Source organism: Manacus candei, unplaced genomic scaffold (assembly GCF_025592945.1).
Source record: "Manacus candei isolate 608988 ecotype Guabito, Panama unplaced genomic scaffold, ASM2559294v1 h1tg000029l, whole genome shotgun sequence".
Classification (NCBI taxonomy): Eukaryota; Metazoa; Chordata; class Aves; order Passeriformes; family Pipridae; genus Manacus; species Manacus candei.
The window spans coordinates 1,539,584-1,555,832 of NW_026138077.1; the positions used below are offsets into that span (position 1 = coordinate 1,539,584).

General features: G+C 53.6%; 1 protein-coding gene across 4 annotated transcripts in view; it reads left to right on the forward strand.

Moving 5' to 3' along the window:
• SH3BP4 (SH3 domain binding protein 4) overlaps window positions 1-11,865 on the forward strand; it is a 32,158-nt gene extending 20,293 nt beyond the window's left edge. For all 4 annotated transcript variants that reach the window (XM_051791023.1, XM_051791024.1, XM_051791025.1 and 1 more), the window contains exons 3-5: window positions 1,969-4,331; window positions 10,551-10,739; window positions 11,337-11,865. In XM_051791023.1, the coding sequence (XP_051646983.1) occupies window positions 1,969-4,331; window positions 10,551-10,739; window positions 11,337-11,561 (2,777 nt within the window). In that variant the 3' untranslated portion in view covers window positions 11,562-11,865. The remainder of the gene's footprint in view (window positions 1-1,968; window positions 4,332-10,550; window positions 10,740-11,336) is intronic.
• The last annotated feature ends 4,384 nt before the right edge of the window (window positions 11,866-16,249 follow it).

Here is a 16,249-nt window from a genome sequence, read left to right on the forward strand (position 1 = left end):
CACCCTGCTGTCCAGGAGGGGTTGGTGACACCAGCGAGGCCTCGGTGTTCCCTTTCCCCGGAGCTCAGCGGGGTTGGTGACACCACCAAGGCAGTTACGGGCCTTGTTGTTCCCCTTCCCCAGAGCTGGTTGCTTGAATACTCCGTGTTATCCCCTCTTTGACTGCTTTTTCCCCTGCTGTATTTGCCTTACCCAGCGTAAAAGGTGGCGAGGGGGGAATTGCTGTTCCCCTGGCACGAGCCCAGCCCAAGGAATAACTCCAGGTGGAAGTTCTCGCACACTGAGGGCCTTTAAAAATAAACACGCACGTGGAGGGGCCGAACATCAAACGCTCAGCTGCAAATTGGATTGGTTTTAGATCAAAAATAGGAATTACTCATATTCTCCTAGGGCTTTGCTGCTTTCAGCACATCCCTGTTAACCCCCCAGCTGCAAGGACATGGGAACACAGCCACGTGGCTGATCCAAAGGAATGGGGACACCAAAAATGCCTTGTCCTGCAGGTGACTGAGTTAACAGTGGCTTCCAACCTACCAGGCTGGCAAAATAATTCCAATATAGACTTTATATCTAGTGTTACACTGGATAAATGCCCTCATGACTTTGCCTGCCTGCTGGTGGAGGTACTGAGGAGTTGGTCAGGATGTGTCCATGCTCTGCTCCTCTTAATTTTTCACCTCTAGCCTGTATTTGAAGACTTTTCTTTGCTCAGCTATATCTTCCCTTGCCTTGTTACCTCCATGTCCCAGAAGTGCTGCCAGTCAGGGGCAGGATGCAAGGAAGTGCAGTCTGAGCTCCCATTCCCTCATCTCCAGGATTTTAGGGACTTCCTGTGCTTTTTAAATCCCCTTTTCCCTCCAGAGAGCTCTCAAGGTGTTGAAGGTGCTGTCCCAGTTCTCTTGCAGCTCTGTGTTGGGGAAAATCCAGCTCTCCTTGTTTTCTGTCTAACACACATTTAACCACTGTTGTAACACCATCTGCAGCTTGTTTGAGTGTTTTGTACAGAAATAGGTCCTAAAAGTGAGAGCAAAGCCAAGAAATAGGGTGACACTGTAGGCTCGCCCCAGCCTGGACAGAATTGGAATCCCCTGGGAAAACAGCTTCCTGCTGGGATGCTGGAGATGCTGCCAGGACCATGACAGCACTGTGGGAGGGTTCAAACTGTGGGACCTTTTTTAGAATCATGGAATGGTTTGTGTTGGAAGGGACCTTACAGATCATCCCATCCCACCCCCTGCCATGGGCAGGGACACCTTCCACCAGCCCAGGTTGCTCCAAGCCCCGTCCAACCTGGCCTTGGACACTTCCAGGGATGGGGCAGCCACAGCTTCTCTGGGAATTCCATCCCAGCCCCTCCCCACCCTCGTGGTGAAGAATTCCTGATACCTAATCTAAAGCTACCAATGGAGCTGATTTTTGTTGAGGAGCTTTGAAATACAGCTGCTGTTCAAAAGAAGTGAGATGCTGGGTTTTTTGGCTGGTGTGACATGAAAAACTAGGAATATGATGTGCCCTTAGTTGGTTTTTACACTGAAACATGTTTCACATGTGCAGGAGAGGGGTTACAGCAAAGCAAGAGGGCTTTTAGGCTGTCCTGAAAGTTCTCTTGGGTTTACATGGACCCTTTGGGAAGGGAGATGTGAATGTACCAGAAATAGCAGAGTTTTCTGGAAAAATTTTACACGGAAAAAACACCTTCAGGCTTGGGAGATTGCCCAGGGAATTAGTGGAGCTGGAAGCGTTCAAAACCCACACAGATATGGCACTTGGGCACATAGTTTAGTGGTGGAACGGGCAGAGCTGGGTTCAGAGTTGGACTCAGCCTTGAAGCTTTTCCAGCCTTGGTGATTCTGTGATTCTAAAACCACCATAACCACTTAAAGGTGGTGACCTGGGAGAAATGGTGGCAAGTCAGCGGTGACTCCCCTGTGCCTTCCTCACAATGCTGTTCTCTCCTTGCCTTGGCAGTGCCTTCTCCCAGTGCCTTGCTGGTTGACAATCCCACGTCCTTCGGGAACGCGAAGGAAGTCGTAGCAATCAAGGATTACTGTCCGACCAATTTCACCACGTTGAAGTTCTCCAAGGGGGACCACCTTTATGTCCTGGACACGTCGGGGGGCGAGTGGTGGTACGCCCACAACACCACGGAGATGGGCTACATCCCCTCCTCCTACGTGCAGCCCGTGAACTACCGCCACTCCTCCCTGACGGACAGCGGCATGATCGACAACCTGCTGGAGAGCCCTGACGAGGGGGCCAAGGAGCTGGACCTGCTTGGGGAGTGGACTGATGCGAAGAGAAACTCTGTGAAAATCCACAATAACAACCCCTTCCTGAACGGAGTCCAGACGAACCCGTTCCTGAACGGGAATGTGCACGCGGTGCCCGGCTCAGACAGAGAGTCCGACTCCAGCGTCACCGTTGACTTGCTGCTCTTCGACACGGGGGCTCCTGCATCGACTGTCTCCAGTTCTGCTGCCAACAGCAGCCTGGGGAACATTTTTGATGAGTTTCCATCCACAAACAGGCTGGATCTGGACCAGCCTGTGAGAAGAGACAACCCCTTCTTCAGAAGTAAACGCTCCTACAGCTTGTCTGAACTGTCTGTTCTCCAGGCCAAGTCAGACGCTCCGGCATCGTCGAGTTTCTTCAGTGGTTTGAAGTCTCCCACCCCTGAGCAGTTCCAGAGCCGGGAGGACTTTAGGACAGCGTGGCTGAACCACAGGAAGCTGGCTCGGTCGTGCCACGACTTGGATTTGCTCGGTCAGAACCCTGGCTGGGGTCAGACGCAGCCGGTGGAGACCAACATCGTGTGCAAGCTGGACAGCTCTGGTGGGGCCGTTCAGCTGCCAGACACCAACATCAGCATCCACGTGCCCGAGGGCCACGTGTGCCCCGGGGAGACGCAGCAGATCTCCATGAAGGCCATGCTGGATCCGCCGCTGGAGCTCAACAGCGACAAGTGCAGCACCATCAGCCCCGTCCTGCAGATCAAACTCAGCAACATGGAGGTGAAAACCTTCATCATCCTGGAGATGAAGGTGTCGGCGGAGGTCAAGAACGACATCACGAGCAAGAGTTTGGTGGGACTGCAGTGCCTGCGGAGCGACATGAAGGAGGGGCCGTACACACCCCTGCAGCTGAGCTATTCCTATGGGGACACGATCCAGGTGCAGCTGGAGAACCTGGAGCCTTGCATGTACATCGCAGCCGTGGCCCAAGGGCAGAACATCCTGTACCCTTCCACCGTCTGGGATTACATCAGCAAGAAGATCACGGTGGGCGTCTATGGCCCCAAACACATCCACCCTTCCTTCAAAACCGTGGTGGCCATGTTTGGGCACGAGTGTGCCCCCAAGACCCTCCTGGTGAACGAGGTCACCAGGCAGTCCCACAGTCCGGCCCCCGTCGCCCTCCAGCTCTGGGGGAAGCACCAGTTTGCCCTGTCCCGGCCTCAGGACCTCAAGCTCTGCATGTTCTCCAACATGACCAACTACGAGGTGAAGGCCAGCGAACAAGCCAAGGTCGTCCGGGGCTTCCAGATGAAGCTGGGCAAGGTGAGCCGCCTCATCTTCCCCATCGCGTCCCACGACCCCAACGAGCTCTCGGACTTCACGCTGAGGATACAGGTCAAGGATGACCAGGATGCCATTTTGACCCAGTTCTGCGTCCAGACGCCACAGCCGCCTCCGAAAAGTGCCATCAAGCCGACGGGGCAGAGGCGGTTCCTCAAGAAGAATGAGGTTGGGAAGATCATCCTGTCACCGCTGGCTGCCACCGCCAAGTATCCGGTTTTTCAGGACCGGCCGGTGCTGAGCCTCAAGTACGGCAAGCTGCTAAAGACGGTGGTGAGGCAGAGCAAGAACCACTATTTGCTGGAGTACAAGAAAGGAGATGTCATAGCCCTCCTCAGTGAGGAGAAGATCAGGTTGAAAGGCCAGCTGTGGACCAAGGAGTGGTACATTGGCTACTACCAGGGCAAAATTGGCCTCGTGCACACCAAAAACGTGCTGGTGGTTGGGAAGGTCAAGCCCAGCTACTTCTCTGGGCCAGATCTCACTACCAGCCTGTTGCTGGAGCAGATCCTGAGGCCCTGCAAGTTCCTGACCTACATCTATGCCTCGGTGAGGACTCTGCTGATGGAGAACCTCAGCAGCTGGAGGTCCTTCGCCGACGCCCTGGGCTACTCCAACTTACCACTCACGTTCTTCTGCCGGGCTGAGTTGGACAGTGAGCCCGAGAGGGTGGCCTCCGTCCTGGAGAAGCTGAAGGAAGACTGCAACAGCACGGAGAACAAGGAGAGGAAATCTTTCCAGAAGGAGCTGATGACGGTGAGTCCAGGGCGTGGTGAGGGGTGTTCATTCCCTGCTGTGCAGGGGGATTCGGGTGAGCGGGAGGGGAAAGAGTCTTGATTCAGACTGAATTAAGATAGAGACCAGTCTCTTGAAGGGACCTTGAAGACCAGGCTCTAAGGTCTTCTGCAGACTGCTTGGCACAGCTGGGTGGAAGTTCAGCCCGTTGGTGGGCTCTTGCCTTGGGGGGATCACAGAAATAATGAGGGACATGCTGAGTGAAATACCATCGGTACTTGGAATTCCAGAATCCCAGAGTGGCTGGGGTTGAAAGGGACCTTAAAGCTCATCCAGTCCCACCCCCTGCCATGGGCAGGGACACCTCCCACCAGACCAGGTTGCTCCAAGCCCTATCCAGCCTGGCCTTGGACACTTCCAGGGATGAGGGTTTTCATGGGAGAGGTGTCAGGGTTGGAGGATGCCCCACTCACCATCCCCACAGCCTGTGCCTTTTGGGAACCCTCAAATCACCCTGGGTTTTTGGGAGAGGTGCCTCCAAGGATGCTCTGCTCACTGTCCCCACAGCCTGCACCTTTAGGGCCCCCCATCTCACCCTGGTTGTCACAGAGTGGTTTGAGTCAGGAGGGACCTTAAAGCTCATCCAGTGCCACCCCATGCCATGGGCAGGAACACCTTCCACTATCCCAGGTTGCTCCAAGCCCTGTCCAACCTGGCCTTGGACACTTCCAGGAATGGAGAGTCTTTTTTTTGAGTGGCAGCTTAGCCAAGGGCACCTCTGAGCCAGAACGTTTTATATCCAGCTGTGGATGGCGTTTGCAGTTGGAAATGCACGACTTGCTTCTTGCCCTGAAAGGAATTTGGGAAAGTGCTGCCTGCAAGTATTTCCAGGATGCCATTAGGGAGCCTCTTAGGAAATGTCATCTTCAGGATTGTCTCTAGCATTTCATGGGAAGTGAGCCAAAGAAAACAGAGGGAGAAATGTCCGGTGGAGATTTGCAGCTCTCTCCTCTTCCAGGCTCTCCCATGGAAACAGGATAACGGAGTTATGGAGAACCGCGGGCTTTAAAATGTCACGTGGATTAAGGAACAGTTGCCTGGCAAAATGAAATGATGAGTGGGACAGGAGCTGAATGAAGGAGTCCACTTCCCAAACTCCCTTTAGTAAGAAGGGGGATATTTGAGGATTGAGTAGGAGGGATAAGGTGTTAACCCATCGTTACTCCCGGAGAGTTCCCTGTGCCTGTAGCGCTCTGTGGCCCTGTGGGGGCATCTTTGATCTTTGACCTCCAGCTTTCAGGACATGCCACCAACTCTGCTTCTGTTGCAGGGTTTTTCTGGCCATCACATGGTTATATCTCTTTCTGGGACCATCCAGGATTGGAAAACTCCCACCGTGGGAGCCTTGGTGTCCCTGGTCCCTCCAAGGAAGGGTTTGCTCCTTTAATCCTTAACCTCGGTGAATGATGGGATGGAATCTGGGCTGCTCTTGCTGGATGCTTCCAAGAGCTTTGTGCCGTTTGCTTTACCCCTTTGCAAACCCAGAGGTGTTTCTTTTATCTCCTCCCATTGTTTACAGGGATCCCAGACAATGTGTAGGTCCTGGAGAATCCATGCCAGACCTTGGTGGGGAGACAAGGGGCAAGATAAGGCTCTTTGCATACTCAGGGAGCTGCTGACTCAGGGGGAGGAAAACATCCTGCTCCCATAGGGATGCCTGGAGTGCAGAGTCCCAGGGCAGGTTTTATTCCCCTTGTTTGAGGCTAATCCTGTTCTCTGGGAGGCTGAGCCTGTCAATAAAGGATGAGCTCCCTTCTTCACAAAACATGATGCTGCTTCCAAACCCTTTGCTGCCTTCAAATCCTCCTTGGCTTAGGGAGAAATTAGATTGAGCCTGTTGGAAGAAGCAAATAATGATGTTTCGGGGGCTGACAATGGAGCAGTAATGTATTTTATTGTGTTTAAATCTGATTTTATCTGCAACAAATGGACTCACTCTCTGGCAAGAACTGGTTGCATTAAGCTCCAAACTGGCCATGTCATCTTCAGGTTGGTTGTCTCCTCTCAAAAGGACTGAGAGGAGAAGTCCCAAGCAGGTTTTCCTGAGTTCAGGACACAAAACTCCAGTGGCAGAGCTACTGCACCAGCAGCCAAGCATGGAAAAGCCTGGTCAGGATGACTAGTTAATAAGTAATCTGCCTTTAATGACTGTTTCTCTAATGGAGCAGTAGCAGCAGAGTGTGAAGGTAACTTGGGGCAACGTTGCTCAGATGGGAATCACCACAGCAGAAAGGGAAACCTCACCCTCCCTCCTCCCTGCAGGAAGAGCACGGATGGTTTGGCTAAAAACCAGCGCCTGGGCACGGATTCAGGAAGATTTTGTTGCCACTGGTACCTGGCCATGGCTGTGGTGGGGTTAGACCTGTCCTGGGACACAGGAGTTCCCCTCTCCAGCTTTTCAGTACAGGGTTTCTATGGAGACCCTCAGTTATCATCCTTCCCAACAGGCTGTTGGGAAAAACACAGGTCTTCTGGGAATGCACCCAGGCACGTCAGCACAGAGCTGTGGAAACTGTGAGCTTGTTCTTCTCCAGGCTGCTTGTGCAGGTTGTGCAGGAGAAGAGGTTGGGATTCTTCTCCCTCCCCTGGTTTTGTTTGCTCTGACTGCAGGTGTCTCGTGCTGCCTTTCTTCTGCCAGAAGTCCCTGGTGTGTGCAGACCCCAAAGAGCTGCTGGGGGCCTCCACAAATCCCTAAAGTCCTGCAGATCAGGGTGTTCGGGCCTTGGACCTTGTGCTGCCACACCCAGGGTGGCTGGTGTTGGGTCCCTCTTGCTCCTCCATCCTGAAGCAATCGTGGAATCCCAGAATGGGTTGGGTTGGGGGGGATCTTAAAGCTCATCCGGTGCCACCCCCTGCCATGGGCTGGAACACCTGCCAGGTTGCTCCAACCTGGCCTTGGACACTTCCAGGGGTGGGGCAGCTTCTGTGGGCAACCTGTGCCAGGGCCTCCCCACCCTCCCAGGGAACAATTCCTTCCCAACATTTAAATCCAGAAAAGCCACCCGTGGTTGCACTGATGGGACCTTCTCCAAGCCACTTGGGAATGTGGCTGATGGCACTTGGTGTCATGTCAGAAGGGATGCCTTCAGCACACTGAGACCCAGCTGGGCATCACATCCAAGGGAATTGCCCCATGGAGCCAGTGCATTAGGTAAAAAAAAATGAGTATTTAAGACTGAGAGAGTGTAGTGAGGTATTTTAAGTGTGTGACGTGATCTTGGAGGTGCTGACAGCCAAAAATGGGAGCAAAAGAGGTGTTTAATCCCTGAACAAGGGTTATTTTGGGGAGCAGAGCCGACTTGTTTGGGTCAAAACCTCCCCTGTATCCTGGAGCAGACAATGGAGACAGGAGTGTCCTCTCAGCCCAGCTCTCAGGAGCTCCTGGGGACACGGGGCCTTTCCCTGCGTTTGTGGAGGTCCCAGGTGGGAGCTGTTTTCCTGCAGCTGCTGCTTTCCTTCGTTAGGAAATGGGATTGTGCATTTCAAAGCTGGGCTGTGAATTCAGCCTCCCCTGGATGCCTTTGAAGTTGAGGTGCTCCCGCTTTGAACTGGCGTTGGAATATCAAACACCCTCTTTGCTGCCGGGCTGGCGGAGCCAGATCCTCCAAGGGGAATGAATATCTGGGAAGGCTCTGGCAAGGCACAGCCCAGGTCACACCTGGGCACGGGGTGGATGGGCCCAGCTACCCCTGGAGGCTTGTCCAGGGTGAGGGAGGAGGATGGAAAAGACTGCAGTGTAATCCCAAAAGGAAGATGGAAAACCTTGCAGTGTAATCCCAAAAGTGCCTGCTGGAGGATTAAGTCTGTTGAGCTCATCCCAGTGTACTGCTGTTCCCACTAATATTCCCCCTCTGGCTCCGACCTTGGGGTCCTCCTTGCACCCATTCCCACCTGGCTTTTGTGGTGTCCCCATCCCATGGAATCTGGGTGTTGAGCTGCCAGGACAAAGCTTGGGAAGGGGGTGGGGCTTTGGCTATCGGGAGGTTTCAGAGTCGTGATCCATCTCTTCCAAAGTTGTTCCTTTGAGAAATTAATCACAGTTCTTGATTAGGTGCTGTCCTTGCTGCTGTTTTGTTTGCTTGGAGAAGGTCCCATCAGTGCAACCACAGGCAGCTCTTTTGGCTTTAGATACTGGGAAGGAATTTCTCCCTGGGAGGGTGGGGAGGCCCTGGCACAGGTTGCCCAGAGAAGCTGTGGCTGCCCCTGGATCCCTGGAAGTGTCCAAGGCCAGGTTGGACGGGGCTTGGAGGAACCTGGGCTGGTGGAAGGTGTCCCTGCCCATGTTTTTGTTGGTTTTGTTTCTGGAGCAGCAGAAGGAGCAGGAGAATCCATGTCCTCCAGCTCTATCCTTCTTAACCCGCTCCAGGCGGCCTCTCCTGCTGCCTCTGACCTGCTTGGCCTTGGGCAAGACCTGAGAGCAGCTCATTGAACCTGCTTCCCCAAATACCAGCTGCTGCTGGAGTTGGCATGGCATCAAGCCACCTCCAAAGGCAGGCTTGAGGATGCTAAACCTGCCCCTTCCTTGGGACCATCGGGATCCTGCCCCTGGTGGATCCGTGGGCGGCGTGGTAAGGTAGGAGAGGAGCTGGGCTATGGCACAGGTGTGGGATCTAAATGCTTCTTAATGTCTTTTGAAAGGCATAATGAATGTTCTTTTCAAAGGATTTTCCTGGCTTGTTTAACCAGGGGGTTTATTGCTTCCCTTGCTCCTGCAGGAAACCAGTGTCAGCACTTTGGAGGAGCAGCTGTGCTGAGAATCCAGCTCAGCTTTGAGCTGGGACAGAGAAGGGGAAAATCAAGGGTGCATTTGCTTTGCAAATTGCTGGAGTGGTTTCAGATGTTCCCATCTTCCCCCAGCTGACCCTGTGAAACTGCCTGGGGGAGGATTTAACCCTTCCTTGCCCCAGAGCCCAACCAGGTGGGGTTTGCCAGACCCCCGTGTTGGGAGAGGATGTCAAGACCCGCTGTGGTGGAAGGCAGGTGGATTCTGGCCCTGTGGCGAACCCCCACATCCATGGTTTCTGGAATAGCCATCCCTGTGCTGCTGGGAAGGTGTGGGTGATGTTCCCAGTGCTGTTCCTTGATTCCTTGGGTGCTCAGCATCCCTTGGGGGGCTGTTCCCTGCATCCCTCAGCTGGTGCTTTGCCTTTACTGGAGTGAGGGATCTCTTGGCATTCCCCCATCCTGGAGCCACCAGCCTGAGTCCAGTGGTGCCACGGCTCTGGATCTGGATGTATGGATGAGGGTACCCAGCAAACTGTCCCCCCAGGGATAGTCTGGGGTCTGTTTGCTTGATTCCCATGGTTTTATAACATAAAATAGACATAGACATGGCTTCCTGTAGGAGTCACTTGAGGTTCAGGGTGGGATTTGCCCAAGGTATGGGGTTGCCACTGGGGCTGTGTTGGTCCAGGGGCTGTAGCAGAGGCTGAGGGAGCCCTGGGGAGTGGGATGATGATCCTGGCAGTCAGATCCCATCCTCTGGCATTGCTAATTGCCATGAAACCCTTCCTTTCCAGGGCTACACTGTGGCTTTCCTCTACTGCCCTTCATGCCACTCTGAGTGGATTTTAGTGTGATTTGATGCCTTAAGACAGGAGCTGACCCTACTCCATCCTTTTCTTTTCCTGGCTAAGTTATTCCTACCTGGAAAGCCAGGACTGCTGCAGTTCCTCTTCCCCACTTCAAAACCATTTGCAGGAGGAGGAGGAGGAGGAGGAAGTGGAGAAGAGGAAGAACATCCCAAGCTGAGCAATGGTCCCGCAGTGTCTGGGTCCTCACCTGGGTCTCACCCCACAAGGCTGATGTCCAGTTCCCATCCCAAAATGTTCTGGTTGCCCCTTACCCACTGGTCTGAAGGATGGAGCTGGATTAATCCCTGCTGGATTAATTATCTTGATTAAAAGCATCTGTTCTCCTCAGCTCCTGGGATGCTTTAAACTTCTTATGGTGGTGCCTGAACACCTCAGGGGGGGGAGGTTGCCTGGAAAACGAGGCTGGGCATGTTGTCAAAGAGGGGTTGGGTGCTTTGTCCACTTAATGGGATTACTCTGCTGCCCAGCCTGGTGGCCTAATTGCACCAGCTGTCGCTGGAAGGGGGGTGGGAGGATTTTTGGGATGGGTTTGGAGGGGCTTCCCTGCACAGTCCCCGGCCTTGACCCTCTTGCGGTTCCCCCGCAGGCCCTGCTGAAGATGGACTGCCAGGGGCTGGTGGTGAGGCTCATCCAGGACTTCGTGCTGCTGACCACGGCCGTGGAGGTGGCCCAGCGCTGGCGGGAGCTGGCCGAGAAGCTGGCCAAGGTCTCCAGGCAGCAGCTGGACGCCTACGAGGCCCCGCACCGGGACAGGACGGGCACGGTGGACACCGAGGTGGGTCCGAGTCTGCAGGGGTCCCCTTGGGTGGCAGCTCTGAGAATCGTGCCAGCTGGAGAAGGTCTTTGAGATCATCAGCTCCAATTTCTGACCCACCGCTTCCCAGTCCACCAGGTTCATACTCCCAGTCGAAAGGGACCCACAAGGAGCTTCAAGTCCAGCTCTTCTTTGAAGGGCCCCATCCAGGGATTGACCCCACAACCTTGGCATTGAGCTAATCTCAGGTTTAATTCCCAGCTGGACTAGACACTCAGGCCCAGTTCTGCGCAAGCACGAGCTCCTCAGCACCCTGGTGCCTCCAGCTCTAGGGCAGATCCTCCACAGGACCACGTCAGATACAGCAGAAAGGACCTTTTTTCTGAAATGAGACCCCAGTGCCCCGTTGGACTTGCTGATCTTAAAGGTCTTTTCCAGCGCAAACAATTCCATGTTTCTCTGGAGATACCTGCAGAGCACCTTTGGGGGATCCAAGGGATTTGGGTGTGCTGGGGGGGTGTTTTTTCAGGGATGTGCTTGTCCCGGGATGGTGGGGCGTGATGAGGGGTGGCTTTGCTTGCTGACCACCCACCCTGCTCTGCTTCCCCATCCCTCCAGGCCATGTGGAAGCCAGCCTACGACTTCCTGCTCACCTGGAGCAGCCAGATGGGGGACAGCTACCGGGATGTCATCCAGGAGCTGCACACGGGGCTGGACAAGATGAAGAACCCCATCACCAAGCGTTGGAAGCATCTCACGGGCACCCTGATCCTCGTCAACTCCTTGGACATGCTGAGGGCAGCTGCCTTCAGCCCCCAGGACCACGAGGATTTTGCCATTTAGCCCCTGGTTCTCCACATCTCCTTCCCTAGGATTTTTTTCCCCTCTTTTTTTTTTAAGCAAAAGAAGAAGTGGAGGTTGCTCTGCCCGGGTTTTAAGAGGCCAAAGTTTGCAAGTTCTCTACCAGGACTGGAAATCAGCAGGAGAGACATCCCTCCTTGGTGGGAATTTATCTGGCAGGGGATGGCTTGTCATCCACTGAAACGATGTCTTACTAAAAGAAACCTGTGGGGGGGTGACAGGGTGGGGAGGGAGCACAACAGAGATGGGGTTTTTTAGGCATTTCCAAATAAAAGTCTAATTTTTGTAATGAGCAGTAAAAGTTGGAACCACTTTGGGGGGGGGGGGAAGCTGTGGCTTTTTTTTAGGTTGGAGAATCCACTTTTAAACTGTTTTTTGAGGTGAGTCCTGTAAATATGTATTTTAAGGAGAAGCACAGTAAGTGCCCTTCCTCACCATGGTCAGGCTTTGGCAGGTACCAGATGTGACTAAAGCACTGAATGAACTTGGAATATCCTCAAATCTGGGATGTCCTCAACCCACCAAGCACCTTGCACCAAAAAAAGACCTTTTTTTTAGTTTTATTGCCAGGCCCTGTGAACCCTTTGGCTGATTTTTGGGTTGTTTTCATGTGTCTGCAGACTGGGAGTTTGCTCCTCTGTGGACAGGGAGATGCTGCCCCTTCCAACTTCATCCCACCCAGGTGCTGCAGGACACCTCTGGAAGAAGCTGGAGGTTTGGGATTTTCCAGAGACCTCCCTGGGAGATGGACCAGGAGGATGCTGAGAGGGGATCACCCTCCCCTGGCACCAAACTGGGGGCAAGAGGCCGGGAAAGGGGAGGGAATTGCTGCCATCCAAAAAAAAAAAAAATAAAAGGGAAAAGAGATAATTTTTCTCCTAATTTGAAATCCAACCTCACTGGAGATGTTCCAGGGATTTAACACTCCTTGCCATTACTCCAGAGGGCTTCAAGGTTCCTTGAGTCCAGTTTAACTTGGAAATAATCTTTGCTCTGAACCTGGTGCCAACGAGCTCAGGATTTGTGGCACTGAGTGCTCGGATTTTTCTCCCTGTTCCTTTTATATCCAAGCTTTTGGAATGACCTTCCCTCCTCCTCCTGCTCCCAGCTTTCAGATATTTCACGTGGTAGGGAAACATTTTGGCACAGAAAGCTTATTTTAAGGGCAAAGTCTCTTTTTTTAGGGAAAAGCTGCTACAACAGGAAGGTTAATTAGAAAAGAGAGGAGGAATGGGATGGTGCTGGCAAAGGGAATGGTCTCCTTTCCTCTTCCCAGGATCACATCCATGATCACTCTGTGGACCCCACAAGTGAAATAGCACCTGAAGTTTCTCCCAGGGTTTGTGGAGAAACTCTTGGAGGAGTTTCCTGTGCCACTCAATGGGATTTGAGCAGCCAGACCCCTTTCTGTCTCCCTGAGACACCCCAAGACCACATTTTCTCCCCTGCAGGAGCAGAAATCCCTGTTGGAGTGAGGAGCACCTCCCTGTGCAGGCAGAGGGATGGATGCCTTTCTCCTGGGAGATTCCCCCAGTCTCAGCTTTCCCCTTCTCCTGGGCAGGCCCTGTGATGGGAAGGGTGTCAGCAGCAGGGGAGGGCAGGAGTTTGGGCCTCCTGGGATTCAGGGATGTCCCTGGATAATTCCAGCAGTTCATTTTCCCTCCCTCCTTGGTTTTTCTCTCTACCTCAGGTTCTGCAAATTCCCACCTGAACATTTCAGCAGCTGCCTAAACCACTTTGTGCTCAGCTCATCCACACCCTGTGCCCTCCCCAGTCCCATGGCATCACAGCCAGCATGTTTTAGGACTTGTGGGGTGACAACTCCATTAATATCTCCCTGTCCTCAGCCTGAAATCCAATCCTTCCTCACCTGCTGGGACTGGGAATATGTCCTTGGGATGCCTTTTCCTTCAGGCCCTTCTCCAAATGATCTCTTTGGGCTTTGCATCCCCCCACCCCTTGTGCAGTGCCTGCTTGTTGTTCTTGTTGTTTAATGTTCCTTTTTGGGGTTTTTTCCTTTTTTTAAAGAAAAAAAGACTTTTGGAAAAAGAATATTCCAATTAAAGCTGTTACTATTCCAGTGCTCCCAGTTAGATGTCATCTGCTGGTGTCTCTTCATCCCAAAGCAGCCTGGATACCTGGGAGTCATTTGGTGGGTTTTCCACCCAATCCTTTCTCCTTCCCACCCTCTCCAGGGGAAAGTTGCTGGAACCCATCTCACCTCCCAGGCTGCTGCTTTTGGTCAAGCTCTGGGTAAGAAAATTCCTGATTGTTTTGGCACAGAGATGTTTTCTTGATTGGAGAGAACATCCCTGTGTCTGGCCAAGGCAGTTGTGGTGCTCCTGCTTCCAATGGAGGTCAGATCCCAAGCCATGGAAGTGAATTATGTGGCACTCTGGCTGTGGCTTCAGCTTGCCAAAGGTGAGGAAGTGATGGTCAATGGATTCCTGACCCCACAGGAGGCACGAGCCCCACAGCATCCCAAAGAATAACAGGGAAGTAACAGCCTCACTCCATGCTGGGAGGGACGCTGGTTGTGCTTTCCCCTTCCTTCCACTGCCCATCCCTGAATCATCCCATCCCCCTCCTGCCTTGCTGAAATCATCTCCCCACCCCACCAAGGAGTTGGGAATAATCCTGCCCTGCTCTGATTACCCCCCACTGAGCAGTAATTAAAGCTTCCAGCTGTGTGGCCTCATCTGGCACAAAGGGACAAACTGGGATGCAGTTTGGTCCCTCACTGGGACAAGGAGCTGGAGAGGGATGTTTGGGAACAGTCACAGCTTGCTTGGATCTGCCCCAGCAAAGCAGGGACCATGTCCCCCCCTCCCCGAGGTAATCCAGGCTGGGAGCATTCCCAGGGAAAACAATCTGCTCCCTTTGTTCAGGCTGGTTTAACCTGTGCTCCAAAAGCAGAGCTGGGGGGATCTGGGATTTGCTTGATGATTTGCTTTTACCATCCTAAGGAATCAGATCCAATGGAACCTTTAACCTTCCCCTTAATAGGGAGGGAATTGCTGCCAGGAGCACTTGCAGGGCCCTGTCAGAGCAGAACTGGGTGACAGTGGCCTTTAGAGGGAGGTGGGACCTTCTCCCTGACAGGAGGGGAGAGCTGGGGGGGGTCGGGCTCTGCCCCAAGGGAACAAGGGACAGGATGAGAGGAAACGGCCTCAAGTTGCACCAGGGAAGGTCCAGGTTGGATATTGGGGAAAATTTCCTCACTGGAAGGGTGGTCAGGCACTGGAAGGGTGGTCAGGCACTGGAAGGGGGGTCAGGCACTGGAAAGGGGGTCAGGCACTGGAAGGGGTGCCCAGGCCGGAGGTGGAGTCGCATCCCTGGAAGTGGCACTGGGGACATGGTTTAATGCTGAACACGGTGTGGGGGGGTTAATGGTCGATCTTTGAGAGCTTTTCCAACCTTAACAATTCCATAGGTTTCACTGGGCTTTAAAGGCTAAAGCTGGAGCTCTTTGCTCCTCTCCAGGCTCAGCTGAGCACGTTCCTCCCGTGGAGGGGGAGACTGCCCCGTGTTTTGTCCCTGATTCCTTCTGGCAATCCCTTCTGCCCTGGATTCATCACACTCACCTGTAAGTACCTCCTCAAACCACCCCGCAGGGGACAGTTGGAGAGCTGTGTTCCTGCTCCAGCTGAAGGGGCCTGGCTTTGCTGGTGCCAGCTCCCTGTCACCCTCAGGCAGTGCTGCCATGGGATGGGACATCTCCAGTGCCAGGCTCACTCCCTGGGATGCTGCAGGGATAACTCCAGAGCTTGGACTGGAGTCCACTGTGGTGTAGCCCCCCAGAATTCCCCCTGAACAGCTCCCCAGGCTCTCCGGGAGAACAAGGCTCTGTAATCCCAAAGCAACTTCTTCTGTGTGGAGTCAGGTGGCTTTGGGGTGGCTTTCAGTGGTTTTCATTAAATGAGGCTTCCCCTCATCCACACTCCTCTGGGAAGTGGGATGCACAACCACAGCTGCTCATCTCGTGCTCCCAGTGCTTTCCCACAGTGGGGAATGAGGCTGAAAGGGAGTTTGGGAGCTCCCACGAACCCCCCTACCCCCAGACTGGTGTCACTGGGTACCAGCAGCAGGAAGGATTTACTTTATAGAAAGCCACCCAAAAGAGAGGTGATAAATTTAATTAATTAATTAATTAAGTGCACTTCTGAGGAACATAAGGGAGAATGGCTTTAAGCTGCCAGAGAGTAGGTTTAGATGGATATTGGGAAGGAATCCTTCCCTGGGAGGGTGGGGAGGCCCTGGCACAGGTTGCCCAGAGAAGCTGTGGCTGCCCCATCCCTGGAAGTGTCCAAGGCCAGGTTGGACAGGGCTTGGAGCACCCTGGGGTGTCCCTGTGGGCCAGGGGTCTCCATGGACCCCCACACTGGGGAGGTGGAGGAGCCTCAGAGCTGCTCAGAGCTCCCACGGCAATGGAAAAGCCTCCCTGTTGCCCTTGAGGGGTGAGGCTGCAGAAACCCTGTGGCTGCAGAAAAATGTCAACAATTCCTGTCATTTCCCGTGGTCTGGCTGGTGGGAAGCAGGGAAAGGTGCCAAGTGCATCCTGCCCTGGGAGCCAGGGCCACTGTGTCCCCCAGGACACCCCATCCCAAACCAAAGAGCCTCTTGGCCGTGTTGTGCAGCTGGGGTGGGGCTCAGGGGCACTAGAAAAGCTG